We start from the raw sequence: 19,987 nt of genomic DNA on the forward strand, positions 1-19,987 counted from the left end.
AAGGAATTTCATGTTAATTGAAATTTACCAAATTTTCTAAGATATCAAGATTTTCTTTTCCACATCTCTGACCATAAGCCACAGCAATCAACCTCCGTGTCGACCTAATCTGTAAGGGAAAAACCATAATAAGTGAACCAACGAACCCAATTACAAATGCACGACATTTATGCTCAATTAGCTAGTACATGAGATCATAAATAGAAAAACAAGCTTAATCAAAGAAAAGAAGTCCCCCAGCTCGAATGATAAGTAAAACAATGGACTTATAAAAGAGTAAATAATTTGAGTACAAAAAAGATGATCAATGATCATGCAATGTGGACATAGATTGCATAAAATGTTATAAATTGGAAAAAGAAAATAGATGTGGCAAGAAGGAATCCTCATCTCTTCAACTAAAATTAAGAACATCACCTTAGTAACATAGCTAATAAGCTATAGTAATTCCTGATTATAAATAAAAAAAAGGGGCAGCCCGGTGCATAAAGCTCCCGCTATGCGAGGTCCCGAGGAAGGATCCATTGTACGTAGTTTTACCTTGCTTTTTTGCAAGAGGCTATTTCCATGATTCGAACCCGTGACCTTTTGGTCACAAAACAAAAACTTTTACCGTTGCGCCAAGGCTCCCCTTCTAATTCTTGATTATAAATAAAAAAATAAAATTTGCCACAACACGGAAGGTATGACAAACCTTCCTGATGAAGGAAAAAGGACAAAAAGGTTGTGCTAATTTTTGGCTTTCTATAAAAAAATATCTTACGATATTTGGTTCAAGGTTTTCAATTTCCTTATTTGCATGTTGCTTAAATTCGTAGGCATTTGCAAAACAATAAATGGTTATCTACCTTAGCTTGTAGATTAGGACTGAATTAAACTTGTTTGCAAGGTAAAGTATCATCCTATAAGAAAATTAAATTTTTAATTTAATAAATCTTATTTAGAAGAAAATCTATAAATGGATAGCTTATACCTTTAATATTATACTCATGCAACTTACATTTATTTTTAGGTTACAAATTAAAGAATATCAATTAATAACTAATCAGAATTATTAATTAATCAATTCATTTTTAAATAAAAGCATCGATTACTAATTTATCAATTCACTTATATAATTATGAAGTTTTATTAAACTTTACCTTAACCTAACCAACACTCATGAGGCTGTTAACATACCTCCTTTCCCTCTCTCCTATTACAAGTGTCCCGCGCGGCTAGGGATGTAAACGAGTCGAACCGAACCGAACAGTATTAGGCTCGAGCTCGGCTCGTTTAAGTTATATTCGGGATCGAGCTCGGCTCGAGCTCGAATAGAGCTTTTATCACAAGGCTCGAGCTCGGCTCGTTTTAGAATTATCAAGCTCGCGAACAGTTCGAGCTCGGCTCGTTATTAGCTCGATTATCAAAGTTAACGAGCCTAACTCGTTAAGCGAGCTCGGGCTCGTTTAGAGCTCGTTTTTGGCTCGTTTTTTTTACTCATTTTAAAGGTCATTTTAAGGCTCGTTTTAGAGCTCGTTTTTTTGGCTCGTTTTAGAACTCGTTTTTTGGCTCGGTTTAAGGCTCATTTTTTTGGCTCGCGAGCCTATAAACGAATATGTTTGCGAGCTCATACGCCGAATATCCTTAAGCTCGAGCTCGGCTCGATAAAACTGTCGAGCTCGAAATCAAGCTCGAGCTCGGCTTGATAAGATAAACGAACGAACTCGAACGAGTTTTTTATCGAATCGAGCTCCGAATAGCTCGCGAACTATTTAGTTCATTTACATCCCTACCCGCGGCCATGCTTGTGATGCAGGAGGATCCGAAGATTTTATCTTTTTTTAGAGTTATTTTCCTCTTTTGCATTTTTGGATTTTCATTTAGGGTTTTTAGGATTTTAAGTCTGTTAAGATTTTTTTATTTCTATTAGGATTTTCTTTTTGTTAAGATTTTTTCCTTTCTTTTGCATCTTACGGCTTTAGGTCTATTTAAACAATTGTTACTTTTTAGGATAAATAATATTTTTCAACCATATCGTTTATTTTCCGTTTCCCTGGTATTCTTCCAAATCAATAGGTTTTAGAAGATAGTTTCTAGCATTCATGTTCAAACCAACGGAATCAATACAATCCGCAAAATAATCGCTATTCTGCCCAGAGTTACTTGCCTCACTCAAACACACCAATAAGCACACATCCTCCCTTAACCACTAGAACAAGATCGAAAATGGGGATAGTGATCGCTCCGCTCCACACCACTGGCTTTAACTCTTCTCCATGTCTGGCTGTTTCCTCAATGCTCTCCACCAGCAGCAGTTGTAGTGTTCTTCCCAACTATAAATCTTAACATATTGCAAAATGTTGTCTTTTGGTAGCAACTTCTTCCCTCACCAATAACCTTTTTTTGTCTCAACCACTATCGGACAAGAAAGTGAATTTAATCCAGTAGGCCAATATTTTGCTGACTCAGGCAGCACAGCAGAAGATTACCGTGCTGGCCAATATTAGGTATCATTCTTCACTGTGTAAATTTTAATCGTTCCACCCAACACAATCATCCTTGTTTACTTGTTTGTTTCTTTTTCAGTTGTACAAAATAGCCAACCTTGTCATGATGCATGTAAGTCAACAACTTTTATCTCTATAATATCAATGGCCAGTTGTAATGTTGTAAATGAACCAAGCGTTCGTAAACAAGCTTGGTGTTCAGCTTGGTAAGAGCTTGTTTATGTTCGTTCAATATACATAAGATTAATTAAACAAACAAACTTGAACAGCTCATTAAGCTAAATAAACAAGATTGAACACATATATATTCAACTCGTTAACGTTCGTGAATAATGTTCGACTCTTTTCAATATGCTAAATAAACAATAAAATAAAATAAATTTAAATTATCAAGCTCAATAACCAATCAAACGACTAAAAGTTTCAAACAATCAAACAAGCTTGAATTGAGAACTTGATAACATCTAAACGAACTAAGCTCGAACCAATCTCAAGCCAAGCTTGAATTGAGAGCTTGATAACATCTAAACGAACCAAGCTCAAGCCAAGCTTCAAACAAGGTCAAGCTCATAAAAAATAAACCAAGCCAAGCTTGAACACTCATTTCAAAAGCTTAGTTTATTTTAAGCTCGGCTCAGCTCGACTTGGTTACCTTATCAAACAAGCTTGAACGCCCCAAAGCTCGGCTTGGCTCGACTTGTTTATAGCCCTAGCCAGTTGAAGTCTTAAATTCATAATAAATTTTCATAAAAAACTTCAGGCAACTTGATAAAAAGCAGTCTACCTATTTAACTACAAAAGCATTCAACGAGTAATATACCATGTAGCTCTATACCTAGATAACTGTGGTGATGAGTAATACACCATGTAGCTCTATAACTAGATAACTGTAGTGACTATAGCAAATTTTTAGAAGATTAACAGTCAAAATCAGCTTCTATCCATGGAAAAAATAAAGTGTCTCAGAAGAGCATCCTGCTGAACCAACCAGCTCAAATTTTGAGTATATTCCAAAGCTGAATAGCAGTTAAAATGTATACATGAGATACAAGATGCTTGAGAATCCACAATGACAAGAATTTCTATAGTTCATTATTAAAGGTAAAACAATATTTATATTACCTTGCAATGCTCAAGTATTGGAGTAACATTAGAACTTTTCAAGAAAACCTTCACTCTTCCATCTTCCATCTTCTCCAAGATCTAACAGAAGACAATAGGCAGTTGAAAAAAACTTAATTGCAAACTTCAAAAATGAGATCAAGATAAATATAAAAGTGAGTGTCATGTATAGATTCCTAAATATAAAGTGAAAGATAATGTATCTTAAGAACTTAAAATAATCAATTTGTAGGAACAATAGAAGGCACTGATGACAACTTCAGGGTTTTTCTTTTCTTTTTTCGTTTGCAATTTCAAATGCTGAAATGTTTTCCAACTCCAAAGCAGCTAAATGTGCAAGGATGCATCATTCCAAAGATATAAAGCAAATGTTCTGATTATTTTCCAATCTCCAGTTTCTTTTTTTCAAAATGGTTTCCAATTAGGTTTAGATTACACACAAGTTACAGAATACTTCTAAAACTTACAATTGAATGAATGGATACTATGAAATAATTGAGGAGAATTCCATTTCTGACAAAACAAAAACAAAAAAGTCATAGAAATAGAAACCTTCAAAATCCTCCCTTTTCAAAGTACATAAGTTAACCTCCTCGAACAATCAAGCAATTTTATTAGGATCGATGGAAAGTATAACTGGATGCTAGAGGGTGGATGAATAGAGTCTTGACTGCAAATAGAAACCTTACTTTCTCTTACAGTTATGCAAGGCCAAAAAAAGCTATTAGCATACTTGTCATGCCTGTGTGTTTCTTCGTGTTAGAGTTAGCACAACAAAATGATAAATGAACACAAAGAAGGAACACAACACTTACAATCAATCTTTAAATGGTCAGACCCAGAATTCCATGGCCTAATCAATTTCAGTGGATCAAGCCCACAATCTCACTATGAAAATATCCTTGGCTGAAGTGAAGAAACCTTACAAAAAAATGTCTTCTTGCAAGATGAAGACTTTGAGAACAAAGGAAGATGTTACTAGGGCTTGTAAAAGTAGCCTTCCAGCAGCCCTCAGTTACATTTATCTCGACCACACTGAAGAGGGGCCAAGGCCTGATATCTATGCATAGGTATCGAGAATAAATGTGACTATTGTTTGTATCGACAAACCTCATACCACTATCCAATGACTACATTTAGAATTACTTAAGCCGACTGAAAATGGAATTTAAAATAAAGAGTTGTTGCAACCAACTGTACAACAGCTGCAGTCAATCCAATAAAGTCAAAAGGTCTCCAGTCAACTCAAATCCTATTGAGTTAACTAACAACTTTTTTAGTCAACTCGATTTCAACAGTGAACACTCAATTTCCTAGCAGAGTATTCAATCGATTTAGCAGTTCACTCAAGGGAAGCACTTTCAGTCAACTCAACCTACGCATTCCAAATTTACTTGTTTATGCCTCTGTACGCCACTGTAAAGCTCCGAGATCGAGCTTGGTCACCCACTACAACTAGGAGCCCTTGTTCCTCTGTAAACTTCCTTGATTGTTAGTCTTTGTGGGCATTCTTTTGCTTGTGAATGGATTATGTTCAAGCATTCAATAAGGCATTAATTAGCAAGTGAAAGCAAAACAAATGAAATCTAGAGTAGATCCTAGTATGAAATTCATATACATATTGTGAACATCAAGTTGGCAAATAATGTATATGAACTTAAAGAGAAATGGTAAATGTGCAACAACAGTGATTAAAATTAAGGCAGTTAATGATGTGGAAAAGTGATAATGGTGAAAATATTAAACCAAATCATTAGATCTAGGACTTCAATCCTAGCATTTCAAGCAAATTTCGGTCTGCTAGTTCATTAGTGTTGACAAAGAGTTTCCAACCATTATACACTATCGAATTTGTTGGTGCATTCTTGTACACATTATTAGGCCATTATTAGGTGAGATATTTGTGGTTGGTGGGTGTGGCTATTGCATTTCACTATAATCAAATGAGATTGTGATTTAAAATGGATCAACAATGATGTATTATAATACTTGATAAATGAGTGAGATGTTAAAATTGAGATAGGTGATAATGTAATATCCCGGTTCTGAGATTCTGGTTAAGTATGACTTAAAAGGTTAGATGGTACTATCCATATCACCAAGGTGCACCTTCCTTTTCGGAAGCCCAAACTTAAGAACTCCAAAGTTAAGCGTGCTTGGCTTGGAGAAATCTGAGGATGGGTGACCTCATGGGAAGTTTTCCAGGGTGCGTGCGAGTGAGGACAAAGCACGCTGAAAGGACCTCTGGTGGTCTGTGGAGCTAGTCATCAAACCGATAGGTAATTCTGGTTCAATCTGCCTTCCGGTTAGATGGTACTATCTATATCACCAGGTGCACCGTGAGTGCGCCTGTGGTAGGAGCACCCAGGGCACCACCTAGCGAGGGAGATTCTGGGATTTGTTTGTGGTGTGATTTGTGGTAACACAACGAGGACGTTGTGTCTTTAAGTGGGGGTGATTGTAATACTCCGGTTCTGAGATTCTGGTTAAGTATGACTTAAAAGGTTAGATGGTACTATCCATATCACCAAGGTGCACCTTCCTTTTCGGAAGCCCAAACTTAAGAACTTTGGCTTGGCTTGGAGAAATCTGAGGATGGGTGACCTCCTGGGAAGTTTTCCAGGGTGCGTGCGAGTGAGGACAAAGCACGCTGAAAGGACCTTCGGTGGTCTGTGGAGCTAGTCATCAAACCGATAGGTAATTCTGGTGTCATTCCTGGTTCGGTCCGGGTGGGGCCCGCCCGGGCCGGGGCGTTACAGATAACCTTTAGGTATATAACTAATGATGACTTAAAGATGCATAAAATGGAGTAATTTTAACTTGTTATTGCTATCCAATTCTTAAGAGATGATTCATGCACATCTCCTTGAAACCCCACTATGATGTCTTTCTAGTGTGTTTTTCTGCCTACAGTTGCATTTGGTTACCAAGATAGTTGCATCATAGTTTATGATGTCTCATCTGAAATAAATTGTTGAGTTTGATATTTACTCTCTTTTTCTCTTATTATTTATCAACTCCTATAAGCATAATCTCAAACTCTAACAATCTTTTTTCTTCCCAATTGTAACTTTCTCCATTGGTTCTGATTTGTCCATTCAATACAACCAATGCAGACAACATCAATGAGTGCAAGACAGGATCCACACTAAAATACATGCATCAAGCTTCACCAACATCAAAAGAAAAGTCACAAATCATGGATCAGAGAATGAACAGAGAACCTGAACCAAGACCATGTTCAAGAAGTATACATATATATTGATAACACTATAAATAGCAGAAATGTTAATACATAAGCATTTTACCAATTATTGAAAGACATTGCTACACAAGGCTCTCAATCAATCCCCAGCACTAGAAAGAAATAACGGTCAGAGAGAAAATTTCTCTATGAAACTTAGGGCATCTCCAACCCATCACCAAAACACCAAATTTGGTGTAAATTTAACACCAAATTACTCCAACTCATACACCAAATCCCACATCAAATATGGTGATGTGAATAGTGCAACACCAAATATGGTGTTGCACTATTCACATCACCATATTTGGTGATGGAGAGAATTTTTTTTAATTTTATTATATTATTATAAAATAAAATGTAATTAATTAATAATTATTATTTTTTTATCTTTATTTATAGTATAATTAAATGTAATTATTATTTATTATAAATTTAAATTAAGTGTATTTAATAGCATATTTAAATTTTAATATGTATATTTGTAAATATTTAATTTATTAAAATTATTATTTTAATTTTATTTAATATATTTTAATTATAATTACATTTATAAATTATCACTAATTTCATAAACATAATACAATAAAATTGAGCATTCTGAAAGTTAAAGTCTTGTAATATTGTATTTTCAATTAAGTATCCTTGTTTGTTTTAAATATAAAATAGTAAAATATTTTATCCTAATTGTGTGTGATTTTATAATATTTTTAAAATATATTTATGCCTGAGTAATTATATAATAAAATTAAAATAAAAATTATATATATATATATATATATATATTAGTTGGATACTGAATTTCAAAAAAATTAAAATATCAAGGAAGTATTAATTTTAAATATAATAATTATCATATAAAAAAATTAATAAGAATAATAGAATATTCTAAAGAATATTCCTTTTTGGTGTGATATGGTGGATGGGTTGGAGTTGAAATAGTGTTTGGTGCTGAAATTGCACCATTTTAGTGTAAAAATTACACCAAATTTGGTGATGTGGGTTGGAGATGGTCTTAGTATGTAACAAAGAATTTCAAATGACATGTCAACTAGTAAAATCAGGGGAGTCAATTAAAAAAGAAAGTTTGATAAATCCATTCATTGAACATTTGCATAAAAGTCTGGCGGGCAACCTAACGCGCAACCCTCGCCCATTTTCATCCAGGCTTGGGACCGACATTGGCGGGTTTAGTCAATTAAAAAAAATGAAAAATCATATAGTAAAAAAGACTACTAAATAATAACATTAAAGTTAAAACAAATAATCTTCACAAAAAAAAAAAAAAATCACAAGAATTAACCTCAATGAATTGAAGAGGCATCCCTGCAAGTTCAGCTTCACTTAAAAGGAGAAAACTGTTGTCCATTTTAAGGTTTTGGATATACTGGAAACTGAGTTCTTCAATTTGCTTTCCCAAACTCTCCAATTCATTTTTCTTGCTTGGATTAAGACAAACACCATTTCGTTCAAACTCTTCAACCTGTCATGGGAGTGAGAAAGGAGTGAGAAAAACAAAATATACAAACTCAGACAAAGGTGTTGGCATTACTAAAGCCAAAATTACCAGAATAGATAAAATTGAAAAATCTAATCAAATGAACTGTTTGAGGACACTACAAAGCATATCAGCTTCATTTGACAAATTTTGACAGTCTTTATTTAAGAAAGCAAATATGTGACCCTAAAATTTGAGGCAATCATTTCCCTGCAACTTTTACTAACAAGCAAAAACCATGTTAAAAAATGATCCTCTTAATGGCATAAACACGGTTTTAGTTGTGACGAAAAGAGAACTTGATGTATTAGAAAGTGAACAATTACACTTACACACAACGCCCAAATCAAAATAACTAAGGACCTAATAATGATATAACCAAACATAAATCATTTAAAACTAAAACCAGAGTTTCCATACCAAGCATTGGGTGTATCTTTTAGCTTCGTAACCTAGCCATTCTCCTCTATCAGCAAAAGCCTTAATGACACGGTATACATCCTCACGCTTTCTGGTTACCTTGCATGATAAGTAATAGCAATTAAATGTAAGATAAACATAAAATATAAAAACAAAGCTCCAGTGGCCTATCTGCAATGGCCTAGTCAAAAAAATTTAGAAGGCTCGCATTGAATAACTAAGAGGGAAAACATCAGACCTGCATGCTGAAAAGTGCAAATCCAATCGTCTTTCAGCTTCCATACTTGCTTTCTGAATATCATTTGAGATGAAAACCATTCTACGGAAGACACAAGATTGCACCATTGGGAACTGATAAGCTTCTAATTCTGCTAAAGGGGAGATAGTATTCATGTAGGAGACCTGGAAAATGTACTTTCTATAAGTTGAATTTAACTGTAGCTTCAATGGTATAACTGTGGTCGTGACAGCTCAGGCTACAAAAGTATGTGTGGAATACCAACAAGATGAAATAACTAAAGTTGCCATCACAAAGGAACAAAGCTTGAGGATGATTAAGATTGAAATAAAGCATGTATAAAGAATTTAACTTTTGAGGCATGAAAGAGAACTGTAATGTAAGAAAATTTTGAAGTAGTATACCATCAATAAAGTAGAACTGCTCACAATTTAGTAATTGAACTCACAATTTATTTCATAAAAGCAAAAATCCAGTGAGATGACACATAAAATGGAAGGAAACCAAGGGTTATAATAGTGCAAGCATACAACAGAGTCCTTAGTAAACTAAGATTGCACAGTAAACTATTGGATCAGAATACCAATAGCCCTTCTGAATGTTAGTTCCCCAAGGAATACAGAGACAAGAGAAAGGACTTGTCACATTTGAATCCAAGAGCACAAACAAAATATAGGCAACCAAAGGCACGGTAGTGAAGGAAAAAAAGACTACTGAAAGATAATGATATGAGAAGTGAGTTTTAGCGTTAACTACTAGGGCCAGAAACTGGAACCCAATTGATAAGATAGAATATGAAAAAAGTTCAGGTGCATAGTATTGGTGCAACCTTAGGTCAAGGTTGACCTGGTTGACCCGACTCGAGTTGACCTGACTCGAGTTGTATTTTGATGTTTGACGAGAATAGAAAAGTTGTATCTTGATGTTTGACAAGAATACAAACTTGGGAGATTGTGGGTGCAACCTTTGGTCAAGGTTGACCTGGTTGACCCGACTTGAGTTGACCTGATTCGATAAAGTCCAAGTATGGAGACTTGGCACGGGAAAAGTCCAAGTATGGAGACTTGGCACGGAAAAGTCCAAGCAGGGAGCTTGGCACGGGAAAAGTCCAAGTATGGAGACTTGGCACGGAAAAGTCCAAGCAGGGAGCTTGGCACGGGAGAAGTCCAAGTATGGAAGCTTGGCATGGGAAGTCGGAGAGGGCTCACTGCTCTCCTGACTAGGTCGAGAGGGCCTGGAGCTCTGCCTCGGACCGCACGGTCGAGAGGGCCTCGTAGCTCGCTCTCGGACCGGATGAAGTCGGAGAGGGCTCGATAGCTCGTTCTCCTGACTAGGTCGAGAGGGCCCTGAGCTCTGCTCTCCGGACCGGATGAAGCCTGAGAGGGCCTCGGTAGCTGCTCTCCTGACTAGGCCGAGAGGGCCCTGAGCTCGCTCGACCGGATGAAGTCGGAGAGGGCTGGTAGCTCGTTCTCCGGACCAGGCCGAGAGGGCTCGGTAGCTCGCTCGGCCTGACGTGGAAGTCGAGAGGGCTCGGTAGCTCGTTCTCCGACTAGGTCGGAGAGGGCTCGGCAGTTCTCTGGACCGGACATGGAAGTCGGAGAGGGCCTCGGTAGCTCGTTCTCCTGACTAGGTCCGAGAGGGCTCTGTAGCTCGCTCGGACCGAACATGGAAGTCGAGAGGGCCTCGTAGCTCGCTCTCCGCACTAGGCCGAGAGGCCTGAGCTCGCTCAAGACCAAGAAGGCCTTAGGATTTAGGGATGAGAAGCTCTAAACATGGGCATGGATCGGTCGCAGACCGATCCAGATACTCGTGTTTATCTAATCGGTCGGTGACCGATCGCAAGAACCAAACAAAGGTCATCGAGTTATCCGACGGCCCAGACCGATCAGAGTTCACCGATCGTCCACGCATCGACCGTGAAGCGATCGAAACGAGAACAGTATGGGATCGGTCCGGGACCGATCGCTTAGGCCTCGATCGGTCCACGACATCGATCAGAGCCTCCGCATCGAACAGGTGGAGCCCGATCGGTTCGAGGCCTTGCTGCCACAACGGCTAGATTTCTGTGTTGTTCTTTGTCTTCTTCTTCGCAGGTGCAGATATAAATCAGATGCTGAGCGCCTCTACGAAAAGTGCTTCTTCCTCACTCTTGCGATCTGAGCTTTGCTGAGCTCCCTATTCCTGAAGCTTCGTGTGAGCTTCCCTCGACTGGGTGATCAACTACTGTTGACATCGTGAAGTTGCTGCTTCATCGAACTCTAGTTGACGAGAAGGCAAGCAAAGTGTTTTTACATTTATATTGTTCTTGTTTTCTTTCTCTATTGGTTGTACTCCATTCTTGCTGTTGCAAGAGAGATTGTGGCGAGGTTTCTCCACCCAGAAGGAGTACATATTAGCCGGTTATCCGGGGTCTCATCCACCGACGGATTGATAGGCTTCGTCCACCTTACGGACACGCCGAGGAGTAGGAGTATCATCTCCGAACCTCGTTACATCATCGTGTTTGAGGTTTGATCTTCTCCACTTTCGTTTCTACATTGTATTTCCGCTGCGCTAACCTAAATTGTAGGAAGAAACGATAATTTGAGGTCGGCTATTCACACTCCCCCTCTCTAGCCGCATCCGAAGGTCCTAACACATAGATATGAAACATCACAGCCCGTGCAATGTCAAGGAATGATGGTTTTGTGTTCTACATCTGTTGAATATTGTCAACAATGCCTTGAGAAGCACAACAAATGAAAGAATGACTGTGTAAGCAATGATAGCATGCCATAATAAAAACAAGATGGAAAGTATTGGTGCAATTGTACCCTAAGCCTCTGTTTGGATGGGGTGACAAAGGTTCATTAATGGAAGGGGAATGGAGGGGAAGGAAGGGAAAGGGAGTGGAAGCAAAGTATTTATGTTCCCCTTGTTTGGAAGAGAGGGAAGGTTAATTAACTTAACATGTATTACCTTATTTGGGAGGAAAGGAAGGGGAATAAAAGTTAAATATAAAAAATTATAAAATTATCCTCACTTTTTAACATACACAAATGAAGAGGCCAAGAGACTCTATGAGAAGAAGCTGCTAGTGATGGCTGAGGCCATCAAGCTTGGCTCGAAGAAATCCTTGCTCGATGTTGATGTTTTATAGCAGACAAAGGTTCTGATTGAACGATATCTACAAGAAAAAATAAGTGTTTTGGGGTGGAGCAGATCCAAAAGATACATGGACAAGGAGATTCAGAACATCGCCGGCGACCATCAATCCGATTGAAGATGTGAGAATGCCGACAAGAAGCATCAAGAAACGCATTGGAAACCTTAGCATATCACTAACAGATTGCGAACATCGTGAGACAAGCAGCACATCGACAGCAGCCACGATCTTCAGCTGCCGCCGCCGCCGCAACTTCCAAGCGTGCTACTGCACCCATGAGCCTCAAGCTCAAGCTGAGAGAAATCATGCCCCCCCCCCCTGCGCGCGCGCACGCCAACCCCAGGAACACCTCAATCTTGAGAGCCCCATCATCCTTCGAACAGTTCCTCGATTTATCACCGGATCTCACCCGGAGGATCCAGTTGAGCACCTCCCCATCGATGTTGTCCTTCCTTGGTGCATTCTTGTAGGCGTCACGAAGGGTCTCAAAGAAGGAGAGCATCTCGACATTGCCAGAGCCGACACAGGGGTATCGATGGCAAAGAAGGTGAGGCCATCGCAAAATAGGATAAAATTGGAACAAATTTTTTTTAGTTCCCCTTACCTTTCTTTACACCCTAAATTTGGGGGTAAGAAAATCTTCCATTTCATGGGGAAGGAAGGTTAGAGCTTACCCTTCTCTACCTTTCCTTAGCTCACTCCCTCCCAAACAAGGTTTGGAGTTCCCCTTCTCCTTATTTACCCTTCGCTCCCCTTCCCTCACCTCCTCCCAAACAAAGGGTTAGGTCAGGCTCGACCATAGATTGAAATTTCATTTTGTGCCACCCGAAATGGTCGGGTTTAACTGTTCCGTTGCGGGAGTGACACCGGCACAGAACGCGCCACAATCTTGCGCTCGTCATCGCGTGTGTCACGCGCGACAGAAGGGCGGCGACCGCTCTTCAGATAGGTATAATTTCAATTTGAGCATTAAAAGAGACTATAGGCATATCGGAGGCATCGTGGCATTGTTACAGGACACCAGTGCAGCCAAAAGAGTCGCAGGACCAAGACGTCCCGAAGGCACCTTCGCAAAAGCCTGTGATGTCCCGAAGGCGCTCTTCACATAAGCACAAGGCGGCGCCGCTGGAATCATCCTGAGACACCTCTGGCACCGCCAGAAGCGTCGGGAGATGCCTCCAGTGCCGCCAGACGCAGGCAATGCCCGTGGTCGTAGTTGACGAACGAAAATTAGGGCTTTTGATTTAATTAATTCAAGCATTTCCCAACTTAAATGGGGTATTTCGAATAGGCTTTTATTACTCCTAGTTAAATTATCCCAATAAAATATATAAAAAATATATTTAAAATTTAAAAAAAATTAATAAATTTTATTAATTGATATTCTGATAATTCTTTTTTACTATTTTAAATTTTATTTAAAAAATCTTTAAAAAATCTAATAAATCACATTTATATTCTGATAATTTTTTTTGTATTTCTTTTACTATTTTATTGTTTAATTGATATTCTGATATTTTTTACTATTTTAAATATATATTATTTAAATTATTAATTAATTAAATGAATAAATAATTAATTTATATAATTATTATATATAACATAGCATCTATGTTAATTTATATACTGATTATCATTTTTTTTTTAACTATATTTAATTATTTTTTCTAATAATATTAAGTTGTTAAATAATTGAGAACTTATATAAAATCAATATACTTATTTTTAAATTATACACAATAAACATATTTATCTAATAATTATTATATATAAATAAAAAAATACTGAAATTGTATCGACACGATACCAAAACCGTATCGTTCTGATGTGAGGCTGAAACCTCGGCACGGGTCGAGATTTTAAACCTTGGGCTCGACCATGGGTTTTGTTGTGTTGAGCAAAGGTTTAAGTTAGTTTTACTTATGTTTTTAATGTGTTTATGAAGCCATGGAAATACTTGGTGCGGACACTTAGTGCGGCCAAGATTAGTGATTAGCTCTATGGCTCAAGATTCACTTGAGATCAAAAAAGGATATTATGGAACATGGACCACGGACAAAAAGCATCAAAGTGATAGTGTTGACAAGTAACCTGAGGAAGTCAACTACGTAGGTGAAGAGCGAAGGATGGCAAATGGAGTGAGCCAAGGGATTAGTGCATCCAAGAGGCTTATGACCTAATGAGAGATGGTTTCATGGGCGAACATCAATCTCTAAAGATAAAGTCTTAAATGTGTTGTGCAAATTGAAAGATCGGTAACTCTAACTTGCGTTAGGATAGCTCTTGACTTAGGTAAAAACTCAATCATTAGAATGCTCATAGTCAGTGATCCCATCGACTAAAGATAGATTAAGTCAACTGGTGACTAGTGATTGAATGAATTATGCAATCGACTAAAGCTAATCAGTGGAGCAAACAGAATGTTTCTATTTGTGGCTAAATCAACTGGATTGGAATCAATCAACTAAAGTCAGAGGCAGTCAACTCAAGTAATAGTTGGCTTGGAGTGGTCAACTCAAAGATTCATAGGCAGATTGATGACTAATGCAATAGGAAAAATGAGTCAACCAGAATGGCATGCAGCCGATTGATTAATGAATGAACAATAAAGTGAAATTGGAGACATTTGAAGGCTATAAAAGGAGGACCTTGGAGAGCTTACAAGGGCTAGCGTTTATGCTTATTATTTTAATCTCTTGAACACTCCCTTGTTGTATTTTCGGCCTTGATCTTCTAAGCTTTCACTTGTTCTTAATCTTGTAAGAAGATTTGTGTAAGAGATTTCTCCACCTTTGTAAGGATCCAAGAAGGAGAAAGCTAGTGGGTATTTGGGTGAAACTCATCAAAGACTTTTAAGCCGTGGAGTAGGAACGAACATTTTGAACCACATAACCATGTTAGCAATTGTATTTATCCCCCTTCAAAAAAAAACACTCAGCCAGCATATGCAACAACATAATGAGCAATGATCTAAAGATTTAGAGAAGGAAACTTGAATACCACATGTGTATAAGCAATAGAAGCATGAAACATAGAACTAAAGCATAGGAGCGATAGCATCATGGCATCTACAAGCAAATGTAACCACCCAATAAGACTGGAATCATGAAGACTAAACAAGCATTTCATTAAATGAAATTCTTCACATTGTTGCTTCAAAATTTAAGATTGGTAGATATATAACGACATATGACAAGTTAATTCATTTGCCTTTTGGAGAAACAAAGTACTCATGAATTTACCAAGCGCCTTGTTTTAAATGAAAATAGCTTCCTACCAAATAAAGTGAGAGACATTCTACTCATGAGATTACACTTAGAGTAGAGCATTTTATATCTCTAATATCGAGAGACACATCACAAATTAGAAGATGATTCATTCCATATTCTTGAGAAGCCTAGAAAAAAATTATGAAATTTCAACACCAAATGAAATTTAGTAGTGTCATTCACATTAGAGTAGAGCATTTTATATCTCTAATATAGAGAGAGACATCACAAATGAGAAGATGTTTCATTCCATATTCTTGAGAAGCCTAGAAAAAAACTATGAAATTTCAACACCAAATGAAATTTAATAGTGGCATTCACATTGAAAGGTTTAGAAATGAGATGGTTATCCTTTCAAAGACAAGGATAACCTCAAAGATTAGCTCAGAGTCTACAAAATTGTTCGAACTATTGGTTTGATATTAGTTCTAATGGATCCATCAAGTTTCAGAGTTTAGGTAGAACAAAAGGTCATAAGAGATGAGAAGATGGCTCAAGAAAATAGAGGCCATCAATAAAAAAATAGAAGCTATGAGAATAAAAATGAGAATAGTCTAAGAATGAAGAGATTAGAGAATCATGCCAACCTTCAGAAAGTACCAATAGAACATTGCTTGCTGCAATAGAATACTCAATTTTTGCTGCCAAGTTGGATGAATGCCACCATCTAGCAGAAAGCATTAGGATATTAATGTGGTCTCTGATATTTAAGCAAGATGCTACTGAAGATGATGGTGCGGGCAACACAAAAAGCATACCAAGAGTAGCACAATCACATGGTCGTGTCATTGGATAATAGGAATGCATGCGATCACCTCACAAGTAGTAGAGGTTGTCACATATAGCAAGCAGCAAAGGTAGCAAGGTTCAGAATGCAAGTAAAAAAAATGATGAGTGACGCATCAAAAGCAACATAGGGCACAAATGTCACTTCGAAGCAATAGAATAGGATAGGATTATGTTGTGTGCGGAAGGAAAGTCAAAGTCACACCTAAGGCAGCACTACATGGACAATTAAGATCACATGAACAAATGAAAGTATAGGTAGGCAGGGGCACTAGCGTGAATAAGAAAATAGGTATTAGGACAATTGGATTAGCAAGCTCCAATCCGTATCGGGCACTAGTGTATATGGATTCAAAATATAGTATCTCATTCACTAACTAGCATTATGAACCAAAACTTATTTATTCTAATGACAGGAAATTATTAATGATAGTATAAGGAAAATAAGCAGCTTTAACATGCAAACAAAATCATATAAGGCATGAACAGAGATTATACTTTCTCAAGAGGAACCGAAGCAACCAAATCATGAACTTCCTTAGATCTAGCGATTATCTGATCAGTTAGCTTGTGGATCTCTGTTGCAGAGAGATTAACAAGAACATTTAATCCAGGAACATCTGTCATTTGAAGGGAAAAATATCAGTGTTGCTGTGTCAAAGATTGCACTCTCTGTCAACGGAAAACCCCCAAATAAAGGAAACATAAACCTGCCATTATCACAATGCATTTTATAGACTTAAGTCTTTTAAAGTATGAAATTTCCTCTATTTTTGCTACAGAAAAAAAACAACTAAGATATCTCAAATTGTAGTAATAATGATAAATAGACATATAATCGAATGTCACAATTTGACCCTCTCTGTCATATATTCATATGACAAACATACTCAAACTTGTGCATAAATGTAGACTATTTGAAGTATATGTTCTTCTTCGACTATTAACATCTATGAACCTTGATAAATATATCGAGTAAAAAAGCCCACAAGGAACTTGGTTACTTGGTGCTTTCATGCAACCTTATTATCAAGAATGCCTTGATGCTAGTTAGACAAACAGATAGAATGAGCAACATTGACCAAGAGACATTCTTAGCCATCAACTTGGGAGAGACCACTATGAAATGATTACTCCCATTGAAGGCACTAATACCTGTAGTTTCTATAATTTGATTGGGCCAGCACATATCCCAAAAGCAAACCATTAGTGAAGGACTCACTTCATACTTGCATATTCTTGTTGCTCCTCATGTGAGCAGGAAGACTAGACTGATCCCGAAAGGTGCACTGACTTAATTGTGGTTGTCTGTTACTAACTGTTAATACTAGCAAGCTTCTAAGACAACACCTCCCTTAGCACCACTTTTAGGCATGTTTACAAGGAACGATAACTAGGAAAAGAAAAAATAAAGAGAAAACAAGGAAGTTAGTTTTAAAAGTAGTATGTACTTCGAAAGAAATAAAGAGAGGACAAAGAAGTCAAAAACATCCCAGAACAGGGAGGATATGTTTGTTCAATTGTCTCTACAATCTCTCATGACGTCCTGCAAACCATGGGCTGGCCTCCAATAACTTCCCACAGCAAGTTGAAATTTGGCAACTGTCAAGAAGGCAAGAAAGGGTATCTAATGACTTCCCATAAACAAGTTGTTCTCCAATGTTTATGAGGAAGTTTTCTCAAGGTCACTGTGCACACATGACAAAGTGGTGAGTGGCAATGTGAAACCTAATAGCAACATGAACCCATATGGAACTGTGAGTCAAAATGTATGTATCTAGCAGGTACCCTTGATTCTATGCATTTCTGCTCTTTTTGATAAGCTTATCATGTTACTGGTCAGGAGACTAAAGCTATACATTGCATTGGAAAACAAATAAATTTGCAGAAGATTCTACAGTGATGAAAACTGATAAGTACTTCTACAAGACAGACTAATATATTTCTTAAAGTTTAATTGGGCCACCATCATCCCAAAGGGTTTCAATTGTTAGAAAAGAACACAATTTATGTCCATATTTGACAATAATACTGTCTGTATGTACAGATTGACTAGATTGTACTAGCCCAAGCCCAAAAGGTGTACTGATTTAACTAAGGTACTTTACTCAACTACCCTCAGTACTGATACAATTTTAAGATTCAATTGCAAGACACTTATCCCAAGATTATGCAACTAAAAAAGAACCCAATTTTTATTAAAATTTTCACAAATTAGGATCATTATCTAACCATCACTAGCATTTTTCCTTTCACAGTCTAGCCAACTCGAGCTTGGATTGTGAGTTGAGAGCCCGCAAAACAATGAACACAATAACTAAAATTAACCAGAGAGATAGCAAACGAGGGGCTTCAAACTCATGGCTTTAGCTCTCATAATAAATGCTACAATGTAAAAAAAAAATTGTTTCCCCTTTAAATTATACTCTTCTGGGTTCTTCAAATTATACCATTTTTACCATCCTATTTGGAACATCTAACCTTGCATCACCTAACAAATTTCTCACAGAAATTGAAGATTTCACATAACAGAATTTATATATTTTACTAAACATATATGATAACTGATATGACCATGTGCTTGAATTGGTATAAAATAACTAGAAACATAAGTTTCCAGGAAATGAGATATTAGGGAGCACACTCTGACTATCATCAAAGTTCAGAATTAAAAATATAGCATCATTTGAATCGATCAATCTTCTCCTGAACTAGATCAGAATCCCAAATAACACCTGCAATCAAGTAAGTTGCAACAATCACCGAATTATAAGAAATATCTCAACAGGCTGCTGTTTCTCCATCCTGCAAGCCAATTGGAGTTCATTCCTAACTGTTCTGCTAAGTCGAACTGGAAAAACATGACCCGACACAACCTCCATATCCAACAGCTATAGAAATGCATGATGAAGATTTCCAAATGATATTTACATTATTCAAAGGCACGATACAAGACATAATATCAAAACTACCTAGCTGTTCGTCGCCTGTACCAGTGAACCATCCGCATTGGTCCAAATAGCAAAAAGAACGCAACGAACGAGAGATCAAAAAAAAAAAGTTCAACCCAATCAAAAAACAAAGGGCAAAAGAACAAATTGGTCGTACCTCGCTTTCTCCGCCTCCCTTGCATGTGGGCCTTGATGGCGGATATGAGCAGATTGAGGCCGACGGCAACGAGGGCAGCGACTCCCGTCACCGCCAGAATCCTCCGCTCCCTCTTGCCCTTCGCCATAGCACCGAGCCTTTCGCCCGCTTGAGACGAGGAATCGGATGAAAAAGGGTTTGCGGAAGCGCGGAAGCCGACGTGCAGCGGAAGCAGAAAAAGAAAAAAACCTTCGGGGCGGCGAGGTTCAAAGGTGGGAACCGAGATCCACCGTCGATTAATGATGGAGGGAGAAGATCGTGCCCGCACCGGATGCTGCGGGAAGGAACCAAACAAAGAAGCGGCTCGAAAAGGGATAATGGGAAATTTTGAGCTGGTGGTCTCACCTCGGCCCATCGCTGACGTGGCGTACTGAGTCCCCCAAGAGCCACAGACTTAACGCGCTCAAAAATTACGTGGACCAGAGATAAATCAGTCCCATCTTTGCCATCTTAAAACAGCTATTTTATCGAATCCTATTGATAAATTCCTAAAATATCTAAATTACATATCTAATTTTAAAATTACTAAATTATATATCTACTTTTTATTTTATCCTCGCTCTTAAATCGATTTGATTAAAAATTAATCAGTATTGATTTTTTTTCAGTCAAATTAATTTTTTGTTGTT

At 37.5% G+C, this 19,987-nt stretch overlaps 1 protein-coding gene across 2 annotated transcripts in view; it reads right to left on the bottom strand.

Moving 5' to 3' along the window:
• LOC122041905 (probable thimet oligopeptidase) overlaps nt 1-19,559 on the bottom strand; it is a 75,349-nt gene extending 55,790 nt beyond the window's left edge. Inside the window, exons 1-7 of one of the 2 annotated variants that reach the window (XM_042601774.1) lie at nt 19,320-19,559; nt 16,710-16,831; nt 9,012-9,175; nt 8,774-8,864; nt 8,159-8,338; nt 3,612-3,692; nt 29-109 (exon numbers count right to left, since the gene is read on the bottom strand). In XM_042601774.1, coding sequence (XP_042457708.1) covers nt 29-109; nt 3,612-3,692; nt 8,159-8,338; nt 8,774-8,864; nt 9,012-9,175; nt 16,710-16,831; nt 19,320-19,446 — 846 coding nt within the window. In that variant the 5' untranslated portion in view covers nt 19,447-19,559. Of the gene's footprint in view, nt 1-28; nt 110-3,611; nt 3,693-8,158; nt 8,339-8,773; nt 8,873-9,011; nt 9,176-16,709; nt 16,832-19,319 lie in introns of those variants that run through there. The other variant, XM_042601775.1, reaches the window with a different exon arrangement.
• Between the last annotated feature and the right edge of the window lie 428 nt (nt 19,560-19,987).

The sequence above is a fragment of the Zingiber officinale genome, chromosome 2A, assembly GCF_018446385.1.
Source record: "Zingiber officinale cultivar Zhangliang chromosome 2A, Zo_v1.1, whole genome shotgun sequence".
In the NCBI taxonomy this organism is placed as follows: Eukaryota; Viridiplantae; Streptophyta; class Magnoliopsida; order Zingiberales; family Zingiberaceae; genus Zingiber; species Zingiber officinale.